The sequence below is a fragment of the Microtus oregoni genome, unplaced genomic scaffold, assembly GCF_018167655.1.
Source record: "Microtus oregoni isolate MIOR12 unplaced genomic scaffold, Mior012 000007F_ref0000211, whole genome shotgun sequence".
Taxonomy (NCBI): domain Eukaryota; kingdom Metazoa; phylum Chordata; class Mammalia; order Rodentia; family Cricetidae; genus Microtus; species Microtus oregoni.
The window spans coordinates 52,851,747-52,878,930 of NW_024543066.1; the positions used below are offsets into that span (position 1 = coordinate 52,851,747).

The window sequence follows — 27,184 nt, forward strand, 5'->3', positions numbered from 1 at the left end:
AGGCTTTTGCTATTCTCTATTTCTGTATATCTTTTCTTCCCTCTTCCTCCATGTCTGAGTGTCTGAGTGACTGGGTGGCTGGCCTCTGGAGTCGTCCTTCTCTTGCTCCTTGATCCTTTTCTTCCCTCCCAGATCTCTCCTTCTATTTATGAGAATAGAAGGACCTCATCGAGATACAGAACAGAGGGATCTCATATATAATAGAGAGATCTGCTCACCAGCCCTCCTACCCTTTCTCCTGCCTTGCTATTGGCAGTTCAGCTCTTTATTTGACCAGTCAGGCATTTTAGACAGGCAATGAAACAGCTTCACAGAGTTAAACAAATGCACCACATCTTTGCTTCATTAAACAAATGTTCCACAGCATAAGCAAATGTAACACACCTTAAAATAATATTCCACAACAGAATGGCTCTGAGAAATCAGGGGGAAAAAAATAAGTGTTGGGTAAAAAAAGTGTGGAGAAACTGGTGCCTTTGTGTGAAGTGGTGAGGAACACAGCATCCTTCCAAGTATGATCCATTAGGTCTGTGTCTGGGTATGACCAAAAGAATTGGGAGCATTTATATCATATTTATATTTCTGCGTTCAGAACAGCACTGATTCCAGTAGCTGAAACACGGAGCAGTCCCAGTATCATGGACAGTGAGTGGAAGAGCTAAGTGTTGTGTATCATCTTGAGGAAGGAAGTGGGGAGAAAAGGGGGCATCAGACTTGGCTGTCCAAACACAGACTGAATAAAGGGCAGATAGAAGAATGGGTAGATTTGTTGGTAGCCAGCAGACAGGTACCGGAGGGATGGAGGGTAAGAGAAATTGGCTCCCATGATTATGGAAGCAGAGGAATACCGTGACCGGCCACTTGTAAGCTGGAGCCCCACGATGCAAGCAGAGTGGCTCAATATGTCCTAAAACTTCAGGACCAAAGAGGCTAATGGTGTGACTCTCCACTTGAGTCTAAGAAGCTGGGGCCCTGGGGCTGGAGAGATGGCTCAGCGGTTAAGAGCATTGCCTGCTCTTCCAAAGGTCCTGAGTTCAATTCCCGGCAACCACATGGTGGCTCACAACTCACCTGTAATGAGGTCTGGTGCCCTCTTCTGGCCTGCAGGCATATACGCGGACAGACTATTGTATACATAATAAATAAATAAATATTAAAAAAAAAAAGGAAGCTGGGGCCCTGGTGTAAATCCTGGAGTCTGGAAGGACAATGGGCAGTGCCTGCCACACCAAAGATGGCTCTTCCCAGCCAAGCTGCTGTCTACTCTAGAAATAGCCTAGCAGATGCTTATGGAAGCAATGCTCTGTCAGCTTTCCAGGTGTTCCCCTGGAATCACCCACTGCAGGGAATGGTTCAGGGAAGGTTCAGGAAGCTTCTGGATGAGTGAGGGCCGGATGGAGCATGGAAGGAAGCTGGGCTCTGGGGCAGCGAGGGATCATGATGCTGGAGAGATGACTGTTTCCTTGTCCATTCTGTCAATCAACAGCTGCAGAAATTGAAGGGGTCAAGCGAGAAGGCCTACCCAAGTTCCTGAACAGCACAGGAAGGGAAGCCCAGGAGCCCTCCCCAGGTTCCACGGAGAGAGGTCCTTGTTCTAGAGTCTTGGGAGCAGCAGGACTGGCTGAAAAAGGGTCAGGGTGGGAAAGCAGGGCCTTTGGTTGAGTGTCAGGGAGAAAAGGGGTAAGGGAGAGGCTGAATTGCTCCAATAAAAACGAACAGCTGGAGCACACCTTTAATCCCAGTTCAGGGGAAGCAGAGGTGGGCAGATCTCTGAGTTCCAGGCCTTCCTATTCTACATAGTAAGTTCCAGGACAACCAGGGCTACATAAAGAGACCCTGCCCCCAAAAACAAAACCAGGAGCCGGAGAGATGGCTCTGTGTTAAGAGCACTTGCTGTTCTACTGAGGACCAGAGTTCAGTTCCAGCGCACACATCAGGTAGGTCACAACTACAACTACAATTCCAGGGTATCCGACACCTTGTTCTGGCCTCCTAAGGCACCCATGCATCTACACAGACACATACAAATAAATCTAAAACCAAAACAAAACCATAGTGGACAGGATCAGAGTCTTTGTGTAACTTCTCTCCACTGCAAGACTGTTACTCACCACAACCAAAGGCAAAAGCAACCCAGATCTCTGCCTGGGGTAAAGGGAGACAGAAAAGGGATTAGATACACACAATGGGATCCTGGGGCTGGAGAGCTGGTTTGGTAGTTAAGAACACTTGTTCTTGTGAAGGACCCAGGTTCGATTCCCAGCACCCACATGGAGGCTCACCACTTCCTCAGGGACTAGGCATGCATGTGGGACTCAGACATATGTGCAGGCAAGACACTCATATGAGTAAAATCAATCTAAGGAAAATAAGAATCCCAAGTGGTCTGATGGAAGGTTTCCATCCTGATGGAAGGCGGGAACTGGCTCCACACATGTGCCCCAGCACAGTCATGCCCCACTCCCTGCTGCACAAGTAAAATAAATAAAATTTAATTGAAAAAGAAAAAGCAGCATCAGAGTGGTAAATGCCAGGGAGAGGACGGGGGTGAAACATTGTTGTTCATTTTTTTGGTTTCTTAGAAAAAAATTTATGTTCATGGTATTTTGCCTGCATGTGTGTCTGTGTGAAGGTGTCATAAGGAGTCACAGACAGGTGTGAGGTGCTGGGAATTGAACCCCAGTTCTCTGGAAGAGCAGTCAGTCGTCTTAACTGTTGAGCCATCTCTCCAGCCCCCACAAGTAAAAACAACAAATTCTCATCTTACATTTATTCATTTATGTGTATGGACATATAGGCACTACAGCATGAGTCTACCATGTGGGTCCCAGGGGTTGAACTCAGGTCAACAGGCTTGGTGGCAAGTGCCTTTGCCGCCGAGACATCTCACTGGCTCTGAAAGCTTATTAAAAACTCTGCAGTAGAAGTGAGGAAGGGGCAACTGTGGCATGGCTGAGCAGAGGTCAAAGCCGCTCTGCTGTTAAGACAGAACAATCGATCTTCCGAACAGTGTAGGCAGGGCTGCATCACAGGGGTTAAGAGAACTCGGGAAGGGGACAAAGGGGGACTATGGTGGACCCTCTTTGGTGTTCAGTGGTCATAGGAGAGGGAAACCAAGTATAGATGAGGAAGTAGAGTTATGGGGAAAGTTAATGACTTTTTGGTTTTGGTGTTTTTAGATTCTTGTAGCTCAGGTTGGCCTCAGCTTCACTATGTAGCCAAGACTGGTTTTCAGCTGCTGCTTCTCTTGCCTCTGCCTCCTGAGTGCTGAGATCACAGGTGGTTACCCCTATTCACTGCGTGTGCACACCTGTAGTCAAGAGGGAGGGAGCCAGTTAGGTGAGGTGGAGGCCTGCTGGGAGTTCCCCCTAGAGGACAGAGGGGCAGGCAGCCTCAGAAGCAGGCCAGAGTGTGACTTCCTGGCAGAGGGAGGAAAAGGCAGTGTGGAGGTGTGGGTAGAGTGAGCCTTGTCAGCAGTGCAGACGGATTGGGCCAGGGTGGGGGTGGGGCAGAGCTGAACCAGAGTCACGATGAGCGTAGGAGTCCCGGGGACAGCAGATGTGGCAGCCAGTGTCTAGCAGGCACAGTTGAGGCTGGTCTACACAGTCCTAGCCCTGCCTGGGGCAGGCTGGGGCTCGCAGGCAGAAGCTGCAGAGCCCACCTGAAAACCTCAATCTCCACACAGGCTACCCTGGTGGGAACTCGGCCACAACAAAGACAGCACATCATCAGCCTTGCTTAAAGCTTGTATCTTTTTAATAAAAAATAAATTGTCTGTGACGAGCAGTTTTCTGAATCCCAAAACAAAGGGACAAAGAAGGAGGAATTCAAGGGGTCAGCCACACCAGACAAGAGAACAAGGCTCAGATTATGCCCGCCATTCCAGTCAGGGCAGAGACAGTAACAACCTGTTTAAACCGAAGCAAGAAGGTGGTCAGACTTCGGAAAAGACTTCCCAAGCAGTAGGGCATGATTGGTACAGGGAAGCACAGGGGGCCAGCTCCCAAAGAATCTTGGCGACCCCAGGAGAAGGGAGGGCTGGTGTTTCAAAGCAGTAGCTGCTTCCAGAGTGGCAGCTTGCAGAATGAAGTTTGCAGGAACAACCCCAGCTTGCTCAGATGCTCGGGTGTGTCACCACGGAATCCTGGACAGCCACAGCTTCAGGGTCTCCTGAAGCTCTTGGGGTTGGTTGATCAAGACTGAAGACTCCTATCTGGCTCTTCCTGTCCTGGCATGGGTACAGGCATGGAGACAGTCCATGTGCTTACAGAAGAAAGTCCCCTAGGGGAGGCCCTACTGGGTGCTGCAGGTGACACACAATAGCAGGAAAGCCTTCACCCTAGTCGGGGTGGCACTGTGCCAGACTCAGGCACCAGACCAGGGGCTCTCCCTGCTCAGTTCCCATCTGTGCCCTCAGTTTAAGCCACTTCAGTGCCTAGATGGTTGTTGTCAGCATCGACGTCACTGGCAGAGGTCCTATAGTCCTTGGAGGGCTGGAGATGCTGTTCCCTGCTCAATGGGGCCTTTTCCCTGGGGGGTAGTGTCCCACAGCCCTGAACCTTGCCCCGAGCCCGTAGTGCTCCCAGTGGGGAAGCGAGGAGGAGGGTGAGTACTCCTAAGAGCACTACGGCCAGGAGGACGGTGACGATGAGAAAGTGAGGCCAGTAGGACCGCTGGGCAGCCATGGACACTCCACCACCAACCCTGGTCAGTGGGACTTCCACGCGTTCCCGGGGAACGCCTGCTAGTTCAGGATCCAGGGCCAGGGACTGGTCTTGGCTGTCTACCCAGTAGGAGACGACAGGGTATGAGTAGCCGTTCTCAGTGGCCACACACTGGTAGAGGCCCCCAACACCATCCTGAGGCAGCAGCAAGAGGGAGCCATTGTAGATGGTGGAAGAGGCTTCTGGGATCGTGGCTCTGCCGTGACTCCAGTAGTAAGATGCCAGAGCTGACAGGTGAGGGCAGGGCAGCTCCAGGATGGAGTTGGGGACTGCCAGGACTTCTTTAACTGGAGGGCAGCAAAGAATGACACATTCAGGAGGAGGGAAGAAGAAGGGAGGGAGAGACAGCCTTATGTGCATCTGGCCCCACGCTGTAGCCAGGCTGGCCTTGAACTCTTGACAATCCTGATATCTAGCATTACTGGTATGAGCCACCATACCCAGCTGTCTTCTGATTCCATTTCAACTCCCAAACTCAAGGCTCACCCCTTCTCTATCTCCAAGCTAGACTCAAACTAGAACCTCCTTTCCTCCCCCCTCGTCTTTCTCCCAGCTAACGTCTAACTAGATCCAACCCTCATCAAGATCTGGAGTGTGCGTGGCCCAGCATGGCGTGGGTGGCTATAGGCAAGCCTCCAGTATTCCTAATTCTAACACAGACACCAAACCCACAACCACCTCAACCTGGATCCTAGTGCGGCTCCAGCTCACAATTCCTCTTATCCACAGTCAGGTTCCAGTCCATCCTTGGCACCTCCCCCAGCCCACACTCACTAAGTTGAGGGGGGCTCTGACGCCTGGGGGTCCTGGGCATGGGGCCTCGAGCACACGCCCACTCCGGGTTGCCTTGTTCCATGTCCTGTCTCCAGGCGCTCCTGAGAAGGAAGGCGAGCAAACAGACAGAAATGGGAGCAGAAGGGGGAGGGAGGATAAAGGGAAGAAGGGCTAGGACCACCAGGTGAAGGAAACAGGGGTGCCTTCAAAACCGCCCTGCAAAAGGCCACCTTCTAGAACTGGATGCAGCGGCGTGGAACCTGAGAGTGAATGTGTTGGCGCCCCTTGAGGGGAAGGGATAGTGGCAGAAACTGTAAGGAAAGCCATGGCGGATTGTCGCCAGCCCCCATCCAGGACCAACACTCACGGGCTAGAGCCAGACAGAAGGCTGCAGATGCCTGACTCAGGGTCCCAGGCGCAGTGAGGGTCCCTGGCAAGGACACAGTCCACACAGCTCTCATAGACTCTGCAATTGGCCCGAGGAACTTTCCAGATGCCTCCTGAGAAGCCTGCGAACACAGCACCCTGGAAGAGAATGGAGGGGGTCAGGAGCCCCAGGGCCTGGCCCAGGCTCCCCAGCTCATCCCCACAGAAAGACCATATTCTGTTCGGGTCTCTTCTCACTTGGGTGGGGGCCAACTGCAGGTTTCGAGCAGGCTCTGGCTCAGGGCTCAGCTGGATCTCCTCCACAAGATAAGCGCTGCTGTTCTCAGGTACCACAGCCTTATGCAGGGATCCTGTGGCTGGGGGGGACAAGGAGAACGTGGAGCTTCCCTCAGGGCCTCACACACTTGCCCAGCAGGCCAGGCACTCAAGACCCTCTGTGGTCCAGGGACCGAGGTGTGTGTGTGTGTGTGTGTGTGATGTATGTACCTGCCAGGTGTGCTTGCACACCTGCACATGGAGGACAGAAGTCAAAGTTAGCTATCTGACTCACTTTACTGGATTTGCTGAGACAGGGGCTCTCAGTGAACTTGAAACCAGTCTGGACTGGCTGCCTAGTAAACAGGCACCAGGAATCCACCCATCTGCCCACCCTCTGCCCCTAGTGCTAGATTTACAGGTACTCAGGGCAGCACCCAGCGTTTCCATGGGTGCTGAGCCTCTGAGTTCCGGTCCTCACAACTGAGTCTCTTTTTTTTTTTTTTTTTTCTAGTATTGGAGTAAGCGAAGGCTTAAGTTCAGGGCCTCTCACAGGTTGCCAAGTGCTCTCCCCTTGAGCTGCATTCCCAGTCCTCTTTTTACTTTTTGAGACAGGGTCTTACTCTGTAGCCCAGAGTAATCCTCCTGCCTCAGCCTCTTAAGTAACTATGATAACAGGCTCACAACACCAAGCCCTGCTTCTGACCACCCTTTTAATGGTTGCAGCTTCCCAGCACCCGGAAACCCGAGGCAGAAGAATTATGAGTTTCAGGCCAACTTGGACTATAGAATGAGACCCTGCCTCAAACACAAACAAAAACAACAAAACACACATAACAACATCAAAAAGGACCAGGCATGGTGGTCCATGCTTTTAATCCCAGCACTTGGGAGGCAGAGGCAGAAAGATCTTTATAAAGTTCTGGGCCAGTGTGGTGAGTGTCAGGCCAGTCAAGGGTTAGATGGTGAGACCCTGTCTCAAAAATGAAATAAAACATCAAGTGGTGGTGGTGGTGCACGCCTTTAGTCAGGAGACAGAGGCAGGCGGATCTCTGTGAGTTCGAGACCAGTCTGGTCTACAGAGCAAGTTCCAGGACAACCAGAACTGTTATACATAGAAATCCTGTTTCAAAAAACTGAAAGAGAGAGAGAGAGAGAGAGAGAGAGAGAGAGAGAGAGATATGCACCAAGTTGTCACCTCCCCTGAGTGTCAGAATGAGACCCATCACTAAGAAGGCAGACTCCCCTGGGGGATCCCCTTCACTCTGCCTTGATTTTCTAACCTTGTAGCTAAAGCTCCAGGCAGCTTTCCCATTCAGAACAGTTACAGTCTGTCTCTACCCACTCCACAGCATGGGAATCTTTGTTTGTGTCTTTCCTGGGGTACGCTCAGCAAAGATGTAGCAGAGAGGTGCCTTCTAGCTCATCCTGAAGAGTGAGTGAAGCCAGTGGCTTTCTCACAGTAAAGCACCGTGCCCTCAACTTGTAACAATCTAGCCACATCCCCTAACCGACAGTCCCTCTCTTTCCAGAACCAATGTTAGAGCCAGCCCTCTCTACTGAGCCCACCCTGGTTCATGGCTCCTGACCCTGATCCTCCTGTCTCCTAGAAGACATGAAGCTTTCAGACACCAGCTCCTTTATCTCCAGCCCAGCCACCTGCCAAGTGTCTCTTCTCTTGCCATCTTTGGATCACCCTCTCCACCGGATTCTTTTAGTCTTTTCTGTCTGTTCAAAAAATGATAGGGCTGAAAACATATCCCAGCTGCTAGAGTGCTTGCCTGCAGCACATAAAGCCCTGAGTTAGATCCGCATACCACATAAAACCAGACTTGAGGCACGGTGGCATATACCTATGATCCCAGCACTTGGGAGGTAGAGGCAGGTGGATCAGTTCAAGGTCAGCTTTAGCTACACAGTTAAGTTTGAGACCAGCAAGGGCTACATACTCTCAAAAACAACCAAACAAATATATAAAATAAGGGCCTGGCTCCTCCCTTCCCCGGGGAGCCGGCGATGGCCCTTTCAGTCCATGCTCCCCACTCGACCTGCTCACCCCTCCCACCCCTGCTATGGCTTCTCCCAGAAGGCAGGCAACTCTTCTAAGACCAGAGGAGGTGCGGTGTGTATTCCCAGCAGCCTGAAGGTTCAGAAAGGCTAGAGACTGGATGGCCCAGCTACTCCGCTGAGTCTCCAGAGTCCAGCAGGGAGTTCGCACCCCAAACACCCTTAAATGAATGAACTGAAGACGCGGATGAACTCAAGGGCTTTCCTGCCTCGGCCTGGGTACAGCCCCTGCTCTGCTCATCCCAGGTACATTCTGGAACCCTATACTCACATGTGCCCAGATACATGACCACATGGCTGCTCCCATCCAGACCCTGAGCTAGTTCCACAGCAAGCTGCGTGTACTCCACACCGGACTTCACCAGCAGGGGCCTTGCTACCACGTGTTCATCCATCAGGAAATGGTCCTTCATGAAGGTCAAAGCCTTGTCCGAGGACGGGCCTGTGGTGCACTAGAGGAAGGCAGCAGATTGTGTCAATTGGCACGTTCCCTTCGGCGCATACATGGCTGCACCCCCGGCCCCCGCCCCTCTCTCCTTTGCCCTTTCCTCGGGACACTCCTCAGTTCCAGGTGAGGTTAAAACTCAGACCCAGTTCTCCCAGGCTCCCTGTCGGGCTGAAATGGACTAATAACGAGGGCAGGGCGGCAGGCCCCGAGCACTGTGTTAGCTGTTCCCACTGCCCTGCTCTTCGATGCCTGCATCGATGCCAGCAAGGAGCAGTGCAAAGGCTCCTCAGGCAGGCACGCTGCGCTGTGGTCCCAGACATGGAGCAGCGCAAAGGCTCCTCAGGCAGGCACGCCGCGCTGTGGTCCCAGACATGGCACCCAGCACAAGTGCTGAGTCAGTGACAGAGAAGGATGGTGTGGCAGTTTTATATGAACTTGCTTCGTGACTTGGGGAGATCCTCCTCCACTCTGAGCCCCCCTTTTCTCACTCATGCTCGAGGGTGTTGGACCGGCTGGTCCTGGGGGCCCTGTCAACTGGAGAGCATATTTGCTCAAGAGAATTTTCCTCCCGATCCAAAAATATCATCCTGAAGCCACTGTCATCTAAAAGCCGTGGAGTGCAGTTACTACGGGGCGCAGCAGCAGAAGAAACTTCACCCCTTTGAGCCACAAACTCCTCACCTGTAAAGTGAGGTGACCACATCTAGATAACATCTCTATCTTGCTTTTAAGCCAGCAAAGGATACATATACCTATTCTTGCCTCCTGCTATGGAGATTTTTTAAAAATATTTTTATATATTGCATTTTATTCCTTTTTATTTATGTGTATATGTGTGGACGTGCCTGTGGAAGCCAGAGGTTTCTTTCAGATGCCCTCGGGCCGTCTGACATGGGTGCTGGGAACCAAATTCAGGTCCTCTGCAAAAATAGTAAGTTCTTTTTTTTTTTTTTTTTGGTTTTTCAAGACAGGGTTTCTCTGTAGCTTTGGATCCTGTCCTGGAACTAGCTCTTGTAGACCAGGCTGGCCTCAAACTCACAGAGATCCACCTGCCTCTGCCTCCTGAGTGCTGCCACTAAGCACTCTTCACCACTGAGCCACCTCTCCAGACTCTCTCTCACGCTAAAATTCCAGACAGGATGTGGCTGCAAAGCCCAGGCTGGTGTTGAACTCTCAATCTGCCTCAGTCTCCTGAGTGCTGGGATTACAGGTGTAAACCATTGCATTTTATGTGAGTGCACATAGCCAAAGAACACCTGATTTGTAAGTAAAACTACAACAAAGACAGAAACTAACAGAAACTAAACCACACAGGAAAATAACACAAGATGAAGGCAGATGTGGTGACTCACACCTCTCTCTCTCTCTCTCTCTCTCTCTCTCACACACACACACACACACACACACACACACACACACACACACCTGCACACTCCAGTCTGGCAGAGAAGGTTTGCTGTGAGTTCAAGACCAGCTAGGCTACAAAGTAAGGCTCTCTCTCTACGCACACACACACAAGCCAGGTGTGCTAACACATGCCTTTAATCCCAGAATGGGAAAGAGAGATTGTGACTTTGAGGCCAGCCTGGTCTACACAACAAGTTCCAGACCAGCCAGGGCAAGATAACAGAAACCCTTGGGCCAAACTTCCCTACTACCCCACAATATTTTGTTTACATTTAACTTTATGTATAAGGATGTTTCCCTATATGTTCATCTGTGTACTTTGTGCATGCCTAGGAAGGCCAGAAGAGGGTGATAGATCCTCTAGAGCTGGAGTTACAGAAGGTTGTGAGCCACCGTGTGAGTACTGGTCATCAGACCCATGTCCTTTGGAAGAGCAGCCAGTGCTTTTTAACACTGAGACATCTTTCCAGGCCCCATTTTTTTTTAACTAGAGAGAGAAAGAGGTGTAGGGAGGGAAGAGGGAGAGGAAAGGAAGAAATACCTAAGAGGAAACAAAAACAATTCAAAGAGAAGAAAATGTCGCAGAAAATCTCATTCCTAGGCAGAGAGGGAGGATGCTATCTCATTCTTGAAATGAGAGGAGCCCTTACCTCAGGTGAGAACAGACAGGTGCCTCATATCGCAATGGAGGGGTGGGCAGCAACATTCACCTGCAAATCCAAGCTGACTCTGCCCAAGTCTCCAGTCTCACTGACCAGGCAAACCTGAAAACCCAGTACTCAGGAAGTGAAGCAAGGGGGTCAGGAGGTCAAGGTCATCCTTAGCTGGAGTGAGAGTCCAAGGGCAGCTTGAGCTACCTGAGACCCAGTCTCAAGGCACACACACTCACATCTTACACACACACAACTAGATAAACTACATCACAGAAACACCACTAAGATGTAGACTAGACAACTCTTGTAAGACAAGTTAACAGCAAGACAAAGGGGATGGGGCAGGAGAGACGGCTGAGGATGGAGAATGCGTGTGCTGAACTCCAGCTCCAGGGGATCTGACCTCTTCTGACCTCTGTGGGCTCCTGCACAAATGTGGCTTACAGAGAAACACACATATAGACATACACATAAACAAAAATAAATAACCTAGCTATAAAGATAAATCTTAAAAAGAAAATAAAGTATAAATGATAAGAAACTTTAAAAAAACAATCTAGCTGGATGGTGGTGGCAAACGCCTTTAATCACAAACTTTGGAAGCAGATGCAGGCAGATCTCTGTGAGTTCGAGACCAGCCTGGTCTACAGAGTGAGTTCCAGGACAGCCAGGGCAACACAGAGAACCCTTGTCTCGAAAAACCAAGGAGGGGAGGGGAATCTATCACAATTTGTAGATCTTATTTGGATCTTGAGTCAAGTAAACAAACTACATTTTTAAATTTTGGGGACTGGGTAGCCAGATGGGGCAGAGGCAAGCAGATCTCAGAGTTTAAGCCTGGTGTACAGAGTTCCAAGACAGCCAGGGCTACACAGAGAAACCCTGTCTGAAAAAAAGGGGGGAAGGAAGGGGAGAGGCCGGGGAGATGGCTTAATCAATAAATACACAAGCATAAGAATCTAAGTTTGGGTCCCCAGCAGCCCCTTAAAAGCCAGGTGCAGCGTGCAATTCCAGTGCTGGCTAGGGCTTGATGGACAGCCAATCCAGCCAATCAGTGATCTCCAGGTTCAGTGAGAGATCAGTCTCAAAAACAAAACAAAACAAAACAAAACAAAACAGAAGGAACCAAGATGGAAGGCTGGACATAGTAGTCCTAGCATATGGAAAGCAAAAGCAGACAGATCTCTGTGAGTTTGAGGCCAACCTGGTCTACAAAGTAAGTTCCAGGACAGCTAGGGTTGTTACACAGAGAAACCTTGTCTTGAAAAACCAAAAAGAAAAGAAATGGAAGGAAGGAAGGAAGGAAGGAAGGAAAGAGAAAGAGAAAAAGGAAAAGAAAGATGGTGGAACAATCGAGGAAGAAACAGAACATCAACCTCTGGCCTATATCATGCATGCACACATACACATGCACACACACGCATGCACACACATACATATGTGCATAGAGACACACACCAAAACCCCTTTATGTTATCTGTGACATCATTAGACTATTAGAAGTCTAATAGTGTAAGTGGTGGCACATGTCTGTCACCCCCGCTCTTAAAACACAGAGGAAAGAGAATTGCAATTTTGAAGCCAGGCTGAGTTGCATAGCAAAACCTATTTCAAAAAATTAAAATAAGGGAGCTGGAGATATGGCTCAGTGTAAAGAGTATTAACTGCTCTTGCAGAGGACCTGAGCTCAGTCCCCAGCCCCCACATAGTGGCATCTGTAACTCCAGGTCCAGGGGATCCAGTGCCCGTGTCTGGACTCCTCGGGCAGCCTCTGAAACTGTAACCAAGCCCCCTAATTAAATGTTTTCTTTCTTAAGCTTCCTTGGCATGGTGTTTCCTCACAGCAATAGAACAGTGTCTGAGATGAGGAGCACAAGGATATTTCTTAGAACTGAAGAAAATAAATAGAGGTTCCTGGCTAAAGAGGTCACTGGGTGACCATGAGAGCAGCAGGGACAGGCAGGTGGTTCAGCAGGTAAAGGTGCTTGCTGCTGAGCCCGAGGATGGCCTGTGCTCTCTCCCTAATGGAAGAAGGGAAGTGACGCCTGTAAGCTGACCTCTGACCCCTCACACAGAACAAGCAAACAACCGAACAAATACATAACTTAAACATTAGAAGAGTGCAATGAGACAAAACAAGTTACATCCAAAGGGTTAGGTGCCCAAACAGCTTAGGACTTTACAAAGCAGCTCTGGAAGTTACAGGTAACAGAGTGAGCCTTGCCTGGTGGTGGTGGCGCACACCTTTAATCCCAGCGCTCAGGAGGCAGAGGCAGGCAGATCTCTGTGAGTTCGAGGTCAGCCTGGTCTACAGAGTGAGTTCCAGGACAGCCAGAGCTACACAGAGAAATCCTGTCTCAAAAACAAACAAACTTTAGAAGCAGAATGAGTCTTTCAAAGTTTGTAGGAAATAGTTCCAGTTCCAAAGTTACATATTCCTAGCCAAACCATTAACCACAAGAGTGGAATAAATGTGGTTTTCAGCATCCAACATCTCCAAAATCTCAGCTCCTGCATCTTTATTTTGTCAGAGTCTATAGAGGACGACTTCTACTAAAATGAGGTAGAGGTGAGGGTGGGGACAGCTCTGTTAAGAGAATGTCTGCCTAGCCTAGCATGCAGGAAGCCTTGGGTCACAGGAACCAGTCCTGATAGTGCCCGTTTACACGCCCAGTACTCAAGATGGAGACAGGAGACCAGAAATTCAGGTTATCTTCAACTACATAGAGTTCAAAGCCAGCCTGAGCTACAAAAATTCTGTCTCCAAAGACAGAAGAGGGAATAAGCCACGGTGGCGCACGCCTTTAATCTCAGGACTTGGGAGGCATAGGCAGGGGATACCTATGAGTTTGAGCCCAGCCTGGACTACAAAGTGAGTTCCAGGACAGCTAAAGCTGTTCTGCTGTTACACCACAGAGAAACCCTGTCTCAAAAAACAAACGGGGGATGGGGGAGAAACAGAAAAGGAAGATGCAGCCCTGGTATGCGTGCAAGAAACAGAAAATTGGTCACTGGAGAGTGACCAAGGGAAGAGGAGGAAGTCAGCAATCTCAGCTGCAGCCAATAGGTTTTCATAGAGACTGGAATTATTTAGAGTCAACAGCCTGACTTGAGGTCAGGAAGGGGTTGAAATGAATCTAAGAGCTTAGAAAAAGCCAGCAAAAAAGATTAGGATAACTACTAACCCCAGGAAAACAAAAAAGTATATGAAGAGGAAAAGAAATTGTGGCTTACTACCTGGCTCAGGCGTGGATATATTAATATATATTATTAGTCTCGCCAAAACTACTATGATGGGAGCAGGTGAGATGGCTCAGGAGGTAAAGCCGACAATGGTAGAAGGAAATAAACTCCCTAAAATTGTCCCCTAATCTTTAAAAATACGCCATGGCACAATGCACCCACACACGCATTCACAGACATCATCATACGCCATGGCACACACACACGCATTCACAGACATCATACGCCATGGCACCCACACACGCATTCACAGACATCATACGCCATGGCACACACACACGTATTCACAGACATCATATGCCATGGCACCCACACACGCATTCACAGACATCATCATACGCCATGGCACACACACACGTATTCACAGACATCATACGCCATGGCACACACACACGCATTCACAGACATCATCATACGCCATGGCACCCACACACGCATTCACAGACATCATCATACGCCATGGCACACACACACGCATTCACAGACATCATCATACGCCATGGCACCCACACACGCATTCACAGACATCATCATACGCCATGGCACACATGCACACACACACGCATTCACAGACATCATACGCCATGGCACACACACACGCATTCACAGACATCATACGCCATGGCACACACACACGCATTCACAGACATCATACGCCATGGCACACACACACACATTCACAGACATCATCATATGCCATGGCACCCACACACGCATTCACAGACATCATACGCCATGGCACACACACACACATTCACAGACATCATACGCCATGGCACACATGCACACACACACGCATTCACAGACATCATACGACATGGCACACACACACGCATTCACAGACATCATACGCCATGGCACCCACACACGCATTCACAGACATCATACGCCATGGCACACACACACACATTCACAGACATCATACGCCATGGCACACATGCACACACACACGCATTCACAGACAACAAATAAATAATTAACTGAAAAAAGCTACAGAGAAACCCTGTCTCGAAAAAAAATAATTAAAAAAATGACTAGGGGTGGTGAGTGTGGCTCAACGTTAGAGCCCCTGCCGGGTGTGTGCGAGACCCTGGGTTTGATTCTCATCTTCCAAAGCTCGCACAGAGGTTAGAACCAGGACATTGGGAAGGAAGGGACTGGAAAGCTGATTTGTAAAGTTTGCTCATTTCCAAGATGCACACGGCCTTTAAAATGATTTCAAGCTACCAATGTTGTGACACAGCAGCTGAGCAGGAAGGAAGCTGGAAGGGGCGGGGCACTTGATGTTGAGGTGGGAGGTGAGTCTGAGGCCAGCCCGGGATGGGACTGGAGGTTCAGCACCAGTCTGGTAGATTTCCTTGATTTTGTATTTATTTACCCATTCTGTCATCTTTGGGATAAAATCCTGCTGTGTAGCCTGAGTTTGCCTTGAGTTTGCCTTGATCGCCCTGCCTCAGCTTCCACTGCAGTGCAGAGACTACAGGCGTACACCAAGCACTCAGCATGTTTGCTCTTGAATATGCACACACAGAATTCAGAGTTTAAAAAAGTTACAGGAAGCCGGGCGGTGGTGGCTCACGCCTTTAATCCCAGCACTTGGGAGGCAGAGGCAGGCGGATCTCTGTGAGTTCGAGACCAGCCTGGTCTACAAGAGCTAGTTCCAGGACAGGCTCCAAAACCACAGAGAAACCCTGTCTCGAAAAAGAAAAAAAAAAAGTTACAGGAAAATATGCAGGTGAAAAGCTGGGCATGGAGGCACATGCCCGACATCTAGGCATTTGGGAGGTGGAGGCAGGGTAATCAGGAGTTCAAGGCCAGCCTGGGTTATGTGAGACCCAATCTGGAAACAACAAAACAAGGGCAAAGCTGCCTAGGACTGTGCTTAGCGCCCAGCCCATGTGCTCTTAATTCCTCGGTGATACAGCCGGGCATCTGGTGTTCACTTAGCACTGGAAAGAGGTGGCCCTGGCGACCATTCTGGACATAGGGCAGCATGGGACATCTGCGGCACATGGGCTGGTGTGTGGGCATTTACCATGCCAAGGTGGTGCTTTCACATGCATTCCGGGAGGCTCTGGGACAGGTAGGCGGTACTCACGCTGCCTGGCCTCGGGTTGGCCTCCGGGCCCCTGTAAGTGGTCCATCGGGAAGTTTCCTTGTTCACCTCCTTGAACTTTCCTTTAAAGACACGCTCGATGTCGGTGAGAGAGAAGGCGCAGACGGCAGAGCTCCTGGTCCCGCCAACCTGCCTGAAGATAGCAGGAACCAAGAGAGCACTCAGTACGGGTTCCTCCCCTTTACAATCCGTGCCCTCCAGCCCCTCCAGCCCCTGAGAGCTCAGTGGGATCCCAGCAGGGCCGGGGGCGGGGCGGGGCGGAGACAGGCCAAGCGCTGGAGGGTTCCCTGGCTCTGGGTTAAGGCCTGGCTGGAAGCCCATCACAGGATCTGAAACACGACTGTTTCTAATGAGGATTAATTGGGGCATAGGCCCGGGGGTGGCCCCTGCCTGTCTTGCCCAGGCTGTGTCCACAGGAAGAGTCGTAGAACCGGCTGCAGGCTGGATTCACACGGAGCCTTCTTTGGTCCCTGGATTCTTGGTCCTCAGAGAATGAGCCACAGCTTTGCTAGTTCTTCTGTGAACTGAACTGTGCTGAACCACAGACCGCTCACTCTGTAACACACTGGGCTCTCAGCTCTGCACCTCACTTCACCAGACCCTGCACACCAGAAACCTTTGCTTCCTGGCACATGGTTGGCAGGTGCCTAAATATGGTGATGGCAGACTGTGGTTGTGGTTTGGCAAATCAGTTAACCTTTCTTGGTCTGTAAGCAAGGCCTTCCTGTTTATTTCAGCCATAGCAGCCTCAGCTCTGGCCACTGAGAAGTTGAAGAAATATTTGTTCCTAGTATGGCCACAGAGTTTGTGCTACACAGATCGTCTCCTTACCTGAGGGCTATTTCCCTTTATTTCCACTTCTTTACCTAATTGATGGGGTTTTTGTTTGTTCATTTGTTTTTGAGACAGTCTCCAGTAGTCAAGGCTCTCCTCACAATGCACCTGAGAACGACCTTGAATGTCTGATCCTCTCCAGAGCCTTTTCTTCCCCCACGTCTCTTGTCCCACTACCTCTGATTTATGTAGGTCCGGGGATTAGGGCTTTGTTGGGGATTATTATTTTAAGGTATGTTACTGTTGTTTATTCTGCATTTGTTTTACTCTGTGAAGTTGTGATTCTTTGCCCCTCTAAAACACCTGAGGGTCTAATGAAGAGCTAAATGGTCAATAGCAAGGAAGGAGCAAGGTTAGGCGGGGCTGGCAGGCAGAGAGGGTACGTGAGAGAACTGAGGAGCAGGAGGAGCTACGAGGAAAGATGTCAGGGGCCAGTAAGAGCGAAAGTAAGATATACAGAAGTAAGAAAAGGAAAAAGCCCAGAGGCAAAAGGTAGTCAGGATAATGTAAAGTTAAGAAAAGCTGGCAAGAAACAAGCCAAGCCAAAGCTGGGCGTTCCTAAGAATAAGCCTCCATGTGTGATTTATTTGGGAGCTGGGTGGCGGGCCCCCCAAAAAGCCAAAAGAGTAAACCATCAACCTACAGGTCCTTGTACACGCTAGACAAGCCCTCCACCGGCTGAGCCACACCGCAGTCCTTGCTTATTTTGGGACATCAGTCCTTGTCCTGAACCTCCTCTCTCACCACCCAGTCTAGCCTTTTCATCCATGTTTTGTTGGAGACAAGCTCTCTCCTGTAGACCAGACTGGCCTCCAATTCCCTTATCCTCTTGCCTCTACCTTCCAAGTGCTGAGATTACAGGCATGCACCACCACGCTGGGTATATTGCTGATTTTTAGTGTCTGCCTTATGTAAACTTTCATCCTTTTTGGAAGTAGCCAAGTAAAGCTAGTCTCTGTGCTTGTTTCTCCTGATGCATAAAAGACAGCAGGATCCCTGCAGCCGAACACCTTTGGAAGGCTCAAAGCTTTCCTGTGTAAAGTTCAGTGTATACAGTAGACTTTCTCCAGGTCCCGCCTCCCTGGGATCCCGGGGCCCCCTTTGCCCTACCCAGCTGCTCACCACTGGGAGGTAAAGACTGCATAGATGCGGGAAACGGAGGAATAATTGGCGGGCAGCAGGACCGCATGGCGGATGATGTTGAATGGCAGCTGGCCCGGCTGGGTGCAGAGCAGCTGGGCCTTCAGGAAGGTGGTCCACTTCTTCTGCAGCAGCTTTTCACCACCCACGTCGTTCTAGGGGAACCAATGGAGTCACGGGGGTGGTCTTTTCACGCTGGCCCTGCACCCGCCTCTCCCCACTGCCATTGGCTCCCTGGCAGCCAGCCCTCCATCAGACCAGGGGCAGACCTTGCAGACTCGAGCCACCCGGGATATGTACAGCTCCTCAAAGAAGTCAAACTCGCTGGCTGTCTCCTCGAAGAAGAAATAGACGACCTGGGTAGATGGGATGGCTGCCACGAAGGAGGCATCCGCTGTGGGGGCAGGACAGACAGGCTTAGGGGACTGAACATCAGGATGCTCAGATCCCCTCGGGGACACATTAGGTGGGCTCTGAGGCCAGGACAGAGACTGCCTCCCATTCCACTGCTGAGACATATGTACTCTTTCTTTTAGAGATGGTATCTCACTATAGCTTTGGCTGGCCGCCCTTCAGGGTCCACCTGCTGCTGCCTCTGCCTCCCAAATGTTGGAATTAAAGTCGTGCATCACCCCAGCCAGCTGTATGTACTTCTTTGATTCATTTTCCCAAAGAGAGCTGAGTGAATTAAAGCCATTCGCAGACCCAGGGGCAGGAAGGGGTCCCAAGCTCATGCTGACTGGAGTCAGGGCCTTACGGTGCAGCCAGCGGAGGAAGATGTCAGTCTTGAGAACAGGCTGGGAGCCCAGTGTCCGCATCAGGATGGGCTCACTGCCCAGGAAGTTGTTCATGGTGCCCGAGTAGAGCATCCCATCTAGAACCAGGGAGAGCAAGGAGAAGCAGGTGTATGGGAGGCTGCCTGCCCTCCCTATCCTGTACCCTCTGCAGAACCCCGAAGTCCAGCTCATACTGTCTCCACACACACAGCAGGCCACCCTTAGATCGCTCTAGCCACAGTGGCCTGTGGAGCCTTTTTCTGGTCCTTCCTTAAACACCTGTGCTCCCACACCCTGGGTCCCTGCATATCTTTTAAGTCTGCTCAAAAGACAATGGCCATCTCCTGTAGGAAACCAGGGTGGGAAATCTGAGATGCTTTGTGTCCGTGCAGAGACACATGACTTCCTTGTAGCCCCTCAGTACCTGGCTCAATGCAGAGAGCGTTAGGAGAGGCCTTCGCCCGTGTACAGATAAACAAGCGGCTGAACCTCAGGGCTCACCTGGAGACAACCAGACCTGCTATCTCCCCACATGGATTTCCTTGCACCCCTTTGGGGAAGGTTTCAGGAGGGGCTAATGGCTGGGTTTTCTGGCTCTCCCTATGATCTTGCCCTCCGAAGCTCCTGGTTCCCTCCGTCCTTTTCTTTGGACAACTGTCGTGCCTTGGTTTTCTCAGTGACTAGAAAAGGCAATTTTTAGCCTGGTCTGGGAACCCTGGTACTCACCGACCAAGACAGCTGTGTGCTTGTGAGCCGGGTCAAAGGGGCTTTGACCCTTCCCGTCCATGACGTTGTCCTTTAGGATGGGCAACAGGTGGGAATCTTGGAGCTCCTAGAGGGGGGAAGAGGCTGGGAGCCCGGAATGCCAGGGTCGCACATCTCATAGATGAGGAGCACAAGGCACAGAGAAGGACATTGGTCTGGGGCCAGGAATCTTACGAGGGTCCTCAGGGACCAGAGATTCCCAAAGCTATGGGGCAGGGTGGGTGTGAGAGAGGTGCTGGGAGCCCGTGAACAAGAGGGCTCAGAGAACTCACAATGAAGGCACAAGCAGGGCTGAAGGCAAAGGTCCCACAGGCGTAGAGGTGGGTGGTGTTGAAAGAGACCAGGACACGGATGAAGTTGAAACACTGTGTCTAGGGGAAGAAGAGAAACCAAGTTGCCTAGCCTGTCACTCCAAACTCCCTCCCGGGGTGGGGGTTTGGATATGGGGGAGGGGATAGGTGGGAGAGTGGGGTAGAGGGAGGGGATGGGTGGGAGTGGGGTGGGGTCTTACAAGCTGCTTCCCCATGTGCAGGGGTCACCCGCACTTCACTCACCTCACTGCTCTTCTTCTTAAAGGCACAGTCATTCTTTTTTCTCTCACTAGCTGGCCAGGGTATCTAAAGTGGAGAGTTATGAGAAGCAGATGAAAGGAAGTGAGGACTTTGGTTTTTCTATAAGCCACCATCCCCTCTCCGGCTCTGGTGTAAAAACACCAATAAGGTAGGTAGTGGTGTTCTGGTAGGCAGTCACAATGCCAATTGGATTGGAACTATAGTTTCCAGGACATGGCTCTGTGGCTGAACCGGACAGATCAGAGTTCAAATCTAGACTCAGCAACCAACCGACTATGCACTCTGGCTCAGGTCACAGGCTGCTGGCAGTTGCAGTTAGATGGCATGCATAAGTGCCTGGCATACACAGCAGTGGTTATAACCCACACGTTTCCCGGGGCAAACTGTCAGCTCCTGAGCCACCCATTAGAGATACCACATAGGGTACAGATATCAAACTCAGGGCCTTCCGGACTCCAGACAAGGTGCTCTGCCACAGAACTACATTCCTAGCCCAGGACTCTGCAAGGTTAACATACCCCATATGTGCAGATGGCCAAGAGACCACACACCAGGAAGAATCCACGCCATAGGCCTTCCTCCCCTCCCTCTTTCCCTCGTCTTGCTATCACTGGGGTGATGATAGCTCAAGAATCAAGGACTTCTCTAGTAGGTAGGTGTACAGCAAATTATCTGAGTCACTGATTTGAGTCAATGTTTTTCTCTTTTGCCAGTGATTTCCGTATCAGCCATTTCAGCAGCTAACGTTACTCAATCGGTATTCAGGGCCTCGGTAAACAGCAAGACCACAGTGGCATCTCCATCCTGTCACTGCTGAGTCAGGGAGTGGCAGGTGGCGCTTCACAGCGAGCAGAGCTGTCCTTACTTCCAGTCAGACCCTGGGCTCCAGCCTTCTCACCATGTTCCTCAGCTGGGGGATTCCTGGGCTCTGGATATTCAGGGCCAGGACGGCCTCTCGAGCTCCCACATAGAGAGTGTTGCCATCGGCGCTCAGGAGCAGCGTGTCAAAGTCTCGGAGGCCTTTTTGGTGGAAGAAGCTGAGGGCTCTGTGCCCATCTCCTGTTGGGGGGCAGTGATAAGAAGAGAATGGGGAGGAACTGTGAACAGCAGCCCATTCCTGAGGAAAAGGTGGGGGAGGGGTGGCAGGCCTCAGTAGCTGGGCCAGCTCTTATGCCCACAGCCCCCTTTTCCCTGAACCTCCAACAGCAAACACCTGTGCTTTGTGTGTTGAGTCCCCAGAAGAGAAGAGTGCCAAGGACATGGTAGTGACAGCCTGGGGCTAGGGGGTAGTGGGGAAGCCTGCTCAAGACACAGACAGGAAATGAAGTGAAGTCAGACAATGCATTCTCAGGCTTGGCAGGGCTGCAGTGAGGCAAGCTGGGATACCAGCTGACAGGTAAACACAGGAAAGCGTTCTCAGTCACAAGCAGCAGAGGTGACTGCTGTCTGCTTCAAGACATGTCATGGTTACGGACCCGCCACCTCCACTTCCCCTGTTCCCTTCTCTTGCTCTGTCACAGGATCTGCCACCACCAGCAATGCCATGATTAGAAAGGCCTCATCCTCTCCCTCTTGAGCCCAGCAGTATGGGCATGCCTCAATGCCGCTGGGACAGGCTAAGTATGTTGGTTACTAGGGCCCGTTCACTGCCTACTGTGGTAGCGTGTGTGCCCTTGCACGTGTGTGCCCCCGCTGAACTGGCACACCAGCCAGGAGGAGTGAGTACTTTAGCCCCCCCTCATTGGCACATTTGGTTAGATGTGCACAGCCTGTTTCTTACCATGTTGGTATCAAGAACTCTTAGGACCAGGAGGAGTCAGAAGACCAAGTGGGAAAGGTACTCATGAGCTGCCCTGCCCTGAACTCTGTGCTCTCCTCATCCCGAGGTCTCACCCGCTTCCCCTTGAAGCCCAGCCATGCTTGTGTCTGCACTCCCATCCACCTAGGGATGCTCCTCTTTCCACCGACACTTCATCACCTTTGCCGTTCTGCCTCAGAAGGCTGCTAAGCTGTGAACAAAACTGCCTAATTTCTACATGGATGGTGTATGGAATGTGTGTGTGTGGTGTGTGTGTAACACTTCCCTTGGGGTATTTCCTAGAATAAGAGGGTTCAGAGGCCCACAACCCCAGCAGGAAACCACTGAGGCTGGGTGCCATGCTCCAGTGCACCCCCAGATGAGCTGGCGCCTTCTCTTGGTGCCCCTCCTATGGACACAACCTGGGCTTGTGTGATCTCTGCAGTTGACTTGGAATGACCAGTTCCATAGACAATCTAGCATGGGCTTTAGCTTTGGGACACCTGCAGCTGTGAAAGCAGTCAGGAATTTAAGGTGTCTTTCTTGGTGATAGGAACACTTGAGAAGAGGAAGAAAAATCACTGGCTTAGCAGGAGAAGGGTAACAGCAGCCATGTCTTCCCTTCCTGATCAATTTGTGCCTCAAGTGGTCTTCCCTTCTCCCAGGCCCTCCACTGCTCCCTGGTATCTCTGTTTCTCCATTCCATTGTCCTCCCTCTGACAGCCCCTTCCCCCTTCTTGACCCCTGCGTCTTTATTACACTAACATCCATACCTCCCAGTTACCAGGCACTTACCTGCATGATATTTGACTCTGGGCATGGGCCCCTGCCCACCAGTCCCAGTAGCAGGTGGCAGTGACAGCAGCAGGAGCAGTTGGAAGAAAAAACCACCCAGGAGACTCCAGGGATCCTGGCCCGGGGATGGTAGGGCCATGGTCAGACAGAGACTGTCACCAGATGGCTCTGAGGAAACAGGCACTTTCTGGGTGAGCAGTGCTTACCACACCCTTCCTGAGGGCCAATAGGAGAGCCCCAGGGGGTAGAAGTTCCTCTCTGGAAGGGCCCTCAGAGTCTTGCTTCCATTCCATTCACAGCCTCACTGCTGCCTCCGCCTCTCCTCTAGATAGGGGTCCTGGCATGGCCCATGCTGTGCCTCTGCTCTCCTCTGATTAAAATCCCACCTCTCTTTTCTCACCCAGGAGAACCTTTCCGCTCTTGCCCCTTAGCATCTCCTGCCCCCATGGTCCAGAGCCCTGATCATTCCTGGCCCTGGATGAAGGGCATAAAGTTCCTGTGTGAAAAGGGTAGATTCCCAGGCTGGCCTGTCACTCAGCTGTGGCTACACATTTTGCCTGCTACTCATCCCAACCCAGGCAAGCAGCCCACTCTTTCCCTAGCCCCCAGGGGCTCTACTTTTGTTTTATCAGGCCATCTAGCCTTCTTCGGGGGCAGGGGCATGCCAGTTTATCTGCCAGCTTGGCCATCTGCATTTCCTGGGAGTGGCCTGGGCAGGAGTCCCTGGCAGACTCCCAAACTCTACAGCCCCCTTGTCTCTGTGCCTCTGCTGTCTGGCTCCCTGGAGCGCGGCATCACCCTCCCCCATAACCACCGAAAGCAAGCTGCCCACCTCATCCCACATACCCTTGAGCCAGTCACACTGAGAAGTCCCGAGTTCAAACCCTGAAGCATCCAAGGCAAAGGAGGGGGTTCAGGCAGATAAAAAAGGCTCAACCTGGCTGGAATGGGAGTGCGGCCCTCCAGGCACCCATCCTGCGAGAGCCGCTGTGGGTTCCAGGCCAGGGAAACCTGAATTTCTACCTCGAGTTGTGACAGATCCTGGCTTGGGCGGAAGTTGATGAAGGGTGGATCAGGGCGGGGAGACTGGAGGAGGGGGAGGCTCACAGGTTCAGTAGGAGACACACCTCCTCCCTCAGCTTAGTCTATCAAGAAATTAAGAGTTTCTCCTAGGCCATTTCAGTGATGCCCCTGTCTATCACTTTCGCTCTAGACAGCCTGAGCTGCGGTCTCCTCTTGCTCAACACACTCAGTGTGACACCGTCTTTCATATTCCTCTTTTTCACTGACCCTGGAGTGGGTCCCTCGCTGCCACCTACTGAGAATTAGCTGTAGGGGCCCAACCTTCGCACCTCCCACATCCTCAAACGGTAAAACATTAAAACCAGGCATGGTGGCGCCCGCCTTTAATCCCAGCACTCAGGAAGCAGAGACAGGTGGATCTCTGCGAGTTCCAGGACAACCAGGGCTACACAGAGAAACCCTGCCTCAGAACAAACAAATAGACAGCAGCAACAACAATAAACCCATCTTAGATCTGTATCTGTGACTTTGCTGAGGACACCCACCGGCAGACCGATCTCCCCACACTTAGGGCAGCATCAGGCCAATGGGAACTTCGAGAATTTCCCATTTGAGCTCATGCCTCATAGGATACATGAGGCGCCCAGCTGGAATGGTGGCTGGTCTTCCTCCCCAGAGGCTTCGGAGTAGGCCTCGTAACACAGGGTTAATGAGGCACCAAGGGTTCCGAGGCCAATAAAGAATGGTTGGGCTCCCGCCCACTCACCCAGGTCAGCTGACTTCAGGTTGATGGGCACAATGACCCCAGCTGCTCTGTCTCCAGTAAGTATGCCATCTCCATCCTAAACACATTGCTCGCTGCCAGGATGGTCCTTCCTGAAGGACAACCTCTACCCTTCCAGTTACAGCTCCGAGTAGAAGCATTCCTTGGTGGAGAGAGTGTCTCCTTTTGCTCCCATCTCTGCCATGGCTCAGGAGCTGGGCTCACACAGACCTCTTGTGAGGACTAGTTCTATCAAAACTAAGACTCCCCCAAACCCTGACGCTGATTGCCATGACTGTGCCAATCTCTCTGCTCTCCTGACATCGTCTTCTGAGTCTCCTTGACCTCCAGCTCAGGCTTGGGAAGCCACCACCCAGGGCCTCTCTTTGGGGACAGACTGGCCTATCTGGGTCATAGGGAGGAGCCGTGATGGGGGAGCCAGAGAAGTGGCTCCAGTGCTCTTCCTGTCTCTGCTCCCCACAAGCCCCAGTGCCCTCCTGCTCCCACTGGTCAGGGTGAGGCATTGCGGGGGCGGGGGAGGGGGCTGCAGGCCTCCCAGCTTTCACAAGTCAGGGACGCTGTCGGCTGGCTCCCACCTCCTGCCCTAGTGGGTTAACTTAGCTCAGAGCTGATCAAATGGACAGAGTAAGCCAGCATCAGGGTGGGAGGGTCAGGGACTCTCCAATCCCTCCAGTCACTCTGGGATGATTCCTGACTCCGAAGGAGGAGAAACCTCCTCTAAGAGAGGCCATCTAATCTCAGCCCAGGTACTTTCTGTCCCGCGGTGCCACCCACTCTCCTCACAGCGCCTTTCAGGTCAAGCCGAGAGCAGAGGTAGGTGGGAGAAAGGCACAGGACCCCAACAGCACCCCTCACCCTTGAACCTCACGGTTTCAGTCACTTAGGGCCCTGTCCTCAGGAGAGGCTGTGCTTAGTAAGCGTGGAGGCTCATTTGGCTGCTGCTGTCTTGAAAGTCCTCAACGTTTTCTTTTAAAGAGGACTATATTTTCATTCATGCTGGGCCCCACAAATTATGTATGAGGTTCTGCTCCCAGGAAGCACTGAGCTGGGAAGCCACACACCCTCCCTTGCTACACAAATGAGGAAACCAAGGCCAGTGACCGGAAGCATCTGAGCCAGGGCTGGCGTCAGGCAGCAGGCGGTCTGTAGAGGGAAACACCGTCTTCACTGCCCCATTCCTGTTCCAGCAACTCAATTCTCCATAAGGCCTGGAGCTCAATCTGGGGAATCCCCAGAAGTATGTCAGCCCCCGGAAATAACAGCATTAAACTTAAACTCCCCCATCAAATTCCAGTCCCCCCAAGTCCTCCCACAACCCCTAGACCGTAAAGGAGAGTAGCTCCTTCCCGTGGGACTTGATCAACAAAAGTAATGGACGCAGGAGTGAGGAGGGAGGGATGCTGGAGGGTTGATACCTCACCCTACCCCTGCCTTGCTCTGAGAGAAACCACCCCAGGCTTCACCAGTGACTGACAGGTCCAGTTTTCCCAGCCTCCTTTTCTTCCTAGCTTTAGGGGCAGCCCTCAGAAGAGCAGGGTCTTGGGGATATTCTTTTCCTGCTCCTCTTTCAAACCATGGCCCTGACCTTCTCTTATGATTATAGCCATTCAAATCAACTTACATGGATTGAGTGCCTTCTCTCTCTCTCTCTCTCTCTCTCTCTCTCTCTGTGTGTGTGTGTGTGTGTGTGTGTGTGTGTGTGTGCTTGCGCGCGTGTGAAGGCACTAAGGATGTCCCCAGTCTGTGTCCCTATCAGCACCCCCCCCCTTCCTGTCCCTGCAGGTCTCCAGCATTCTTACCACCCTCCCCTCTCCATCTGCCTGACCCCTTACCCAGTGCCTCTTGGGTTCCCTCTCCCAGTCTGGCTAGTGCTGGAAGCTGCATTGAGCATTACACACAATGGTCTGACTTCTTGGTTTTCCCCTCCTCAGGGCAGAGTCAGCGCCAGACAATGGCCCGCCCCTCTGTTCCTCACCGTCTGTCGGCTCTCCCGCTTCTTACCTGGAGCTGGGGATGCCTTTGAGCTTCCCTCCCCCTGGAATGCCAGGCGGCTTGGCTTTCTGGTCTCCCGGTGCCTCCTTCCCGCCACCCTCCCACCCCCATCCCCAACCCCATCCCACCTCACTGGTCCTTAGTCACCATGGCGACCGCATCTCTAAGTGGGAGGGACTAGAATCTCCCCATATTCTTCCTCCTCCTCTCCTGTCCCGCTGTGCCCCATTCCTGTGGCTCCTGGATTCTCATATGTGTAGGCAGGATTCCAGATGTGGCGGGGGGGGGGGGAAGCATCCTCCAACCCCCGGGGTCCTTACTCAGCTCCTTTGTCACCCTCAGCCGTCACCAGTGTGCAGGTATTGGGCTCAGGAGACCACTGAGGCAATCTCCTTCATGGCCAGTTTCTCTTCATTTCCAGCTTTCTGAAGTACTGTGAATGCATCAGGAAGATGCACCTGGATGCTAGCCAGTCACTGACAACTGGAGTTTACCAATGAAGATGTATACAAAGACATATATGGAAGCAGGGGGTCTCCACCAAGATGCTTAAGAAACCATCTTCACTGATACCCTGACCTCTGAGGGAGGGGCTACTCTTCTCAGGTCCAGGTACTGCACTCCCTTCCTG

The 27,184-nt window shown here is 51.6% G+C and overlaps 1 protein-coding gene across 4 annotated transcripts; it reads right to left on the minus strand.

Annotated features, from left to right (window-relative positions):
• Positions 1-3,739: 3,739 nt before the first annotated feature.
• On the minus strand, positions 3,740-26,641 carry Sema4a (semaphorin 4A). Of its 4 annotated transcripts, none has more exons than XM_041656665.1 (15): positions 26,563-26,641; positions 22,755-22,922; positions 21,060-21,220; positions 20,144-20,206; positions 19,862-19,960; positions 19,551-19,656; positions 18,806-18,922; positions 18,318-18,442; positions 18,031-18,203; positions 16,057-16,207; positions 8,479-8,659; positions 6,123-6,241; positions 5,866-6,023; positions 5,499-5,599; positions 3,740-5,011 (listed from the first exon to the last, which is right to left on the minus strand). In XM_041656665.1, the coding sequence occupies exons 2-15, from the start codon at positions 22,891-22,893 to the stop codon at positions 4,419-4,421; spliced, it is 2,286 nt and encodes a 761-aa protein (XP_041512599.1). In that variant the 5' UTR covers positions 22,894-22,922; positions 26,563-26,641; the 3' UTR covers positions 3,740-4,418. The 4 variants fall into 4 exon arrangements, with proteins under 4 accessions (XP_041512599.1, XP_041512601.1, XP_041512600.1 ...); XM_041656667.1 differs by having other exon boundaries at positions 22,755-22,869; positions 26,563-26,579; XM_041656666.1 differs by lacking the exon at positions 26,563-26,641 and adding an exon at positions 24,544-24,874.
• Positions 26,642-27,184: the final 543 nt, after the last annotated feature.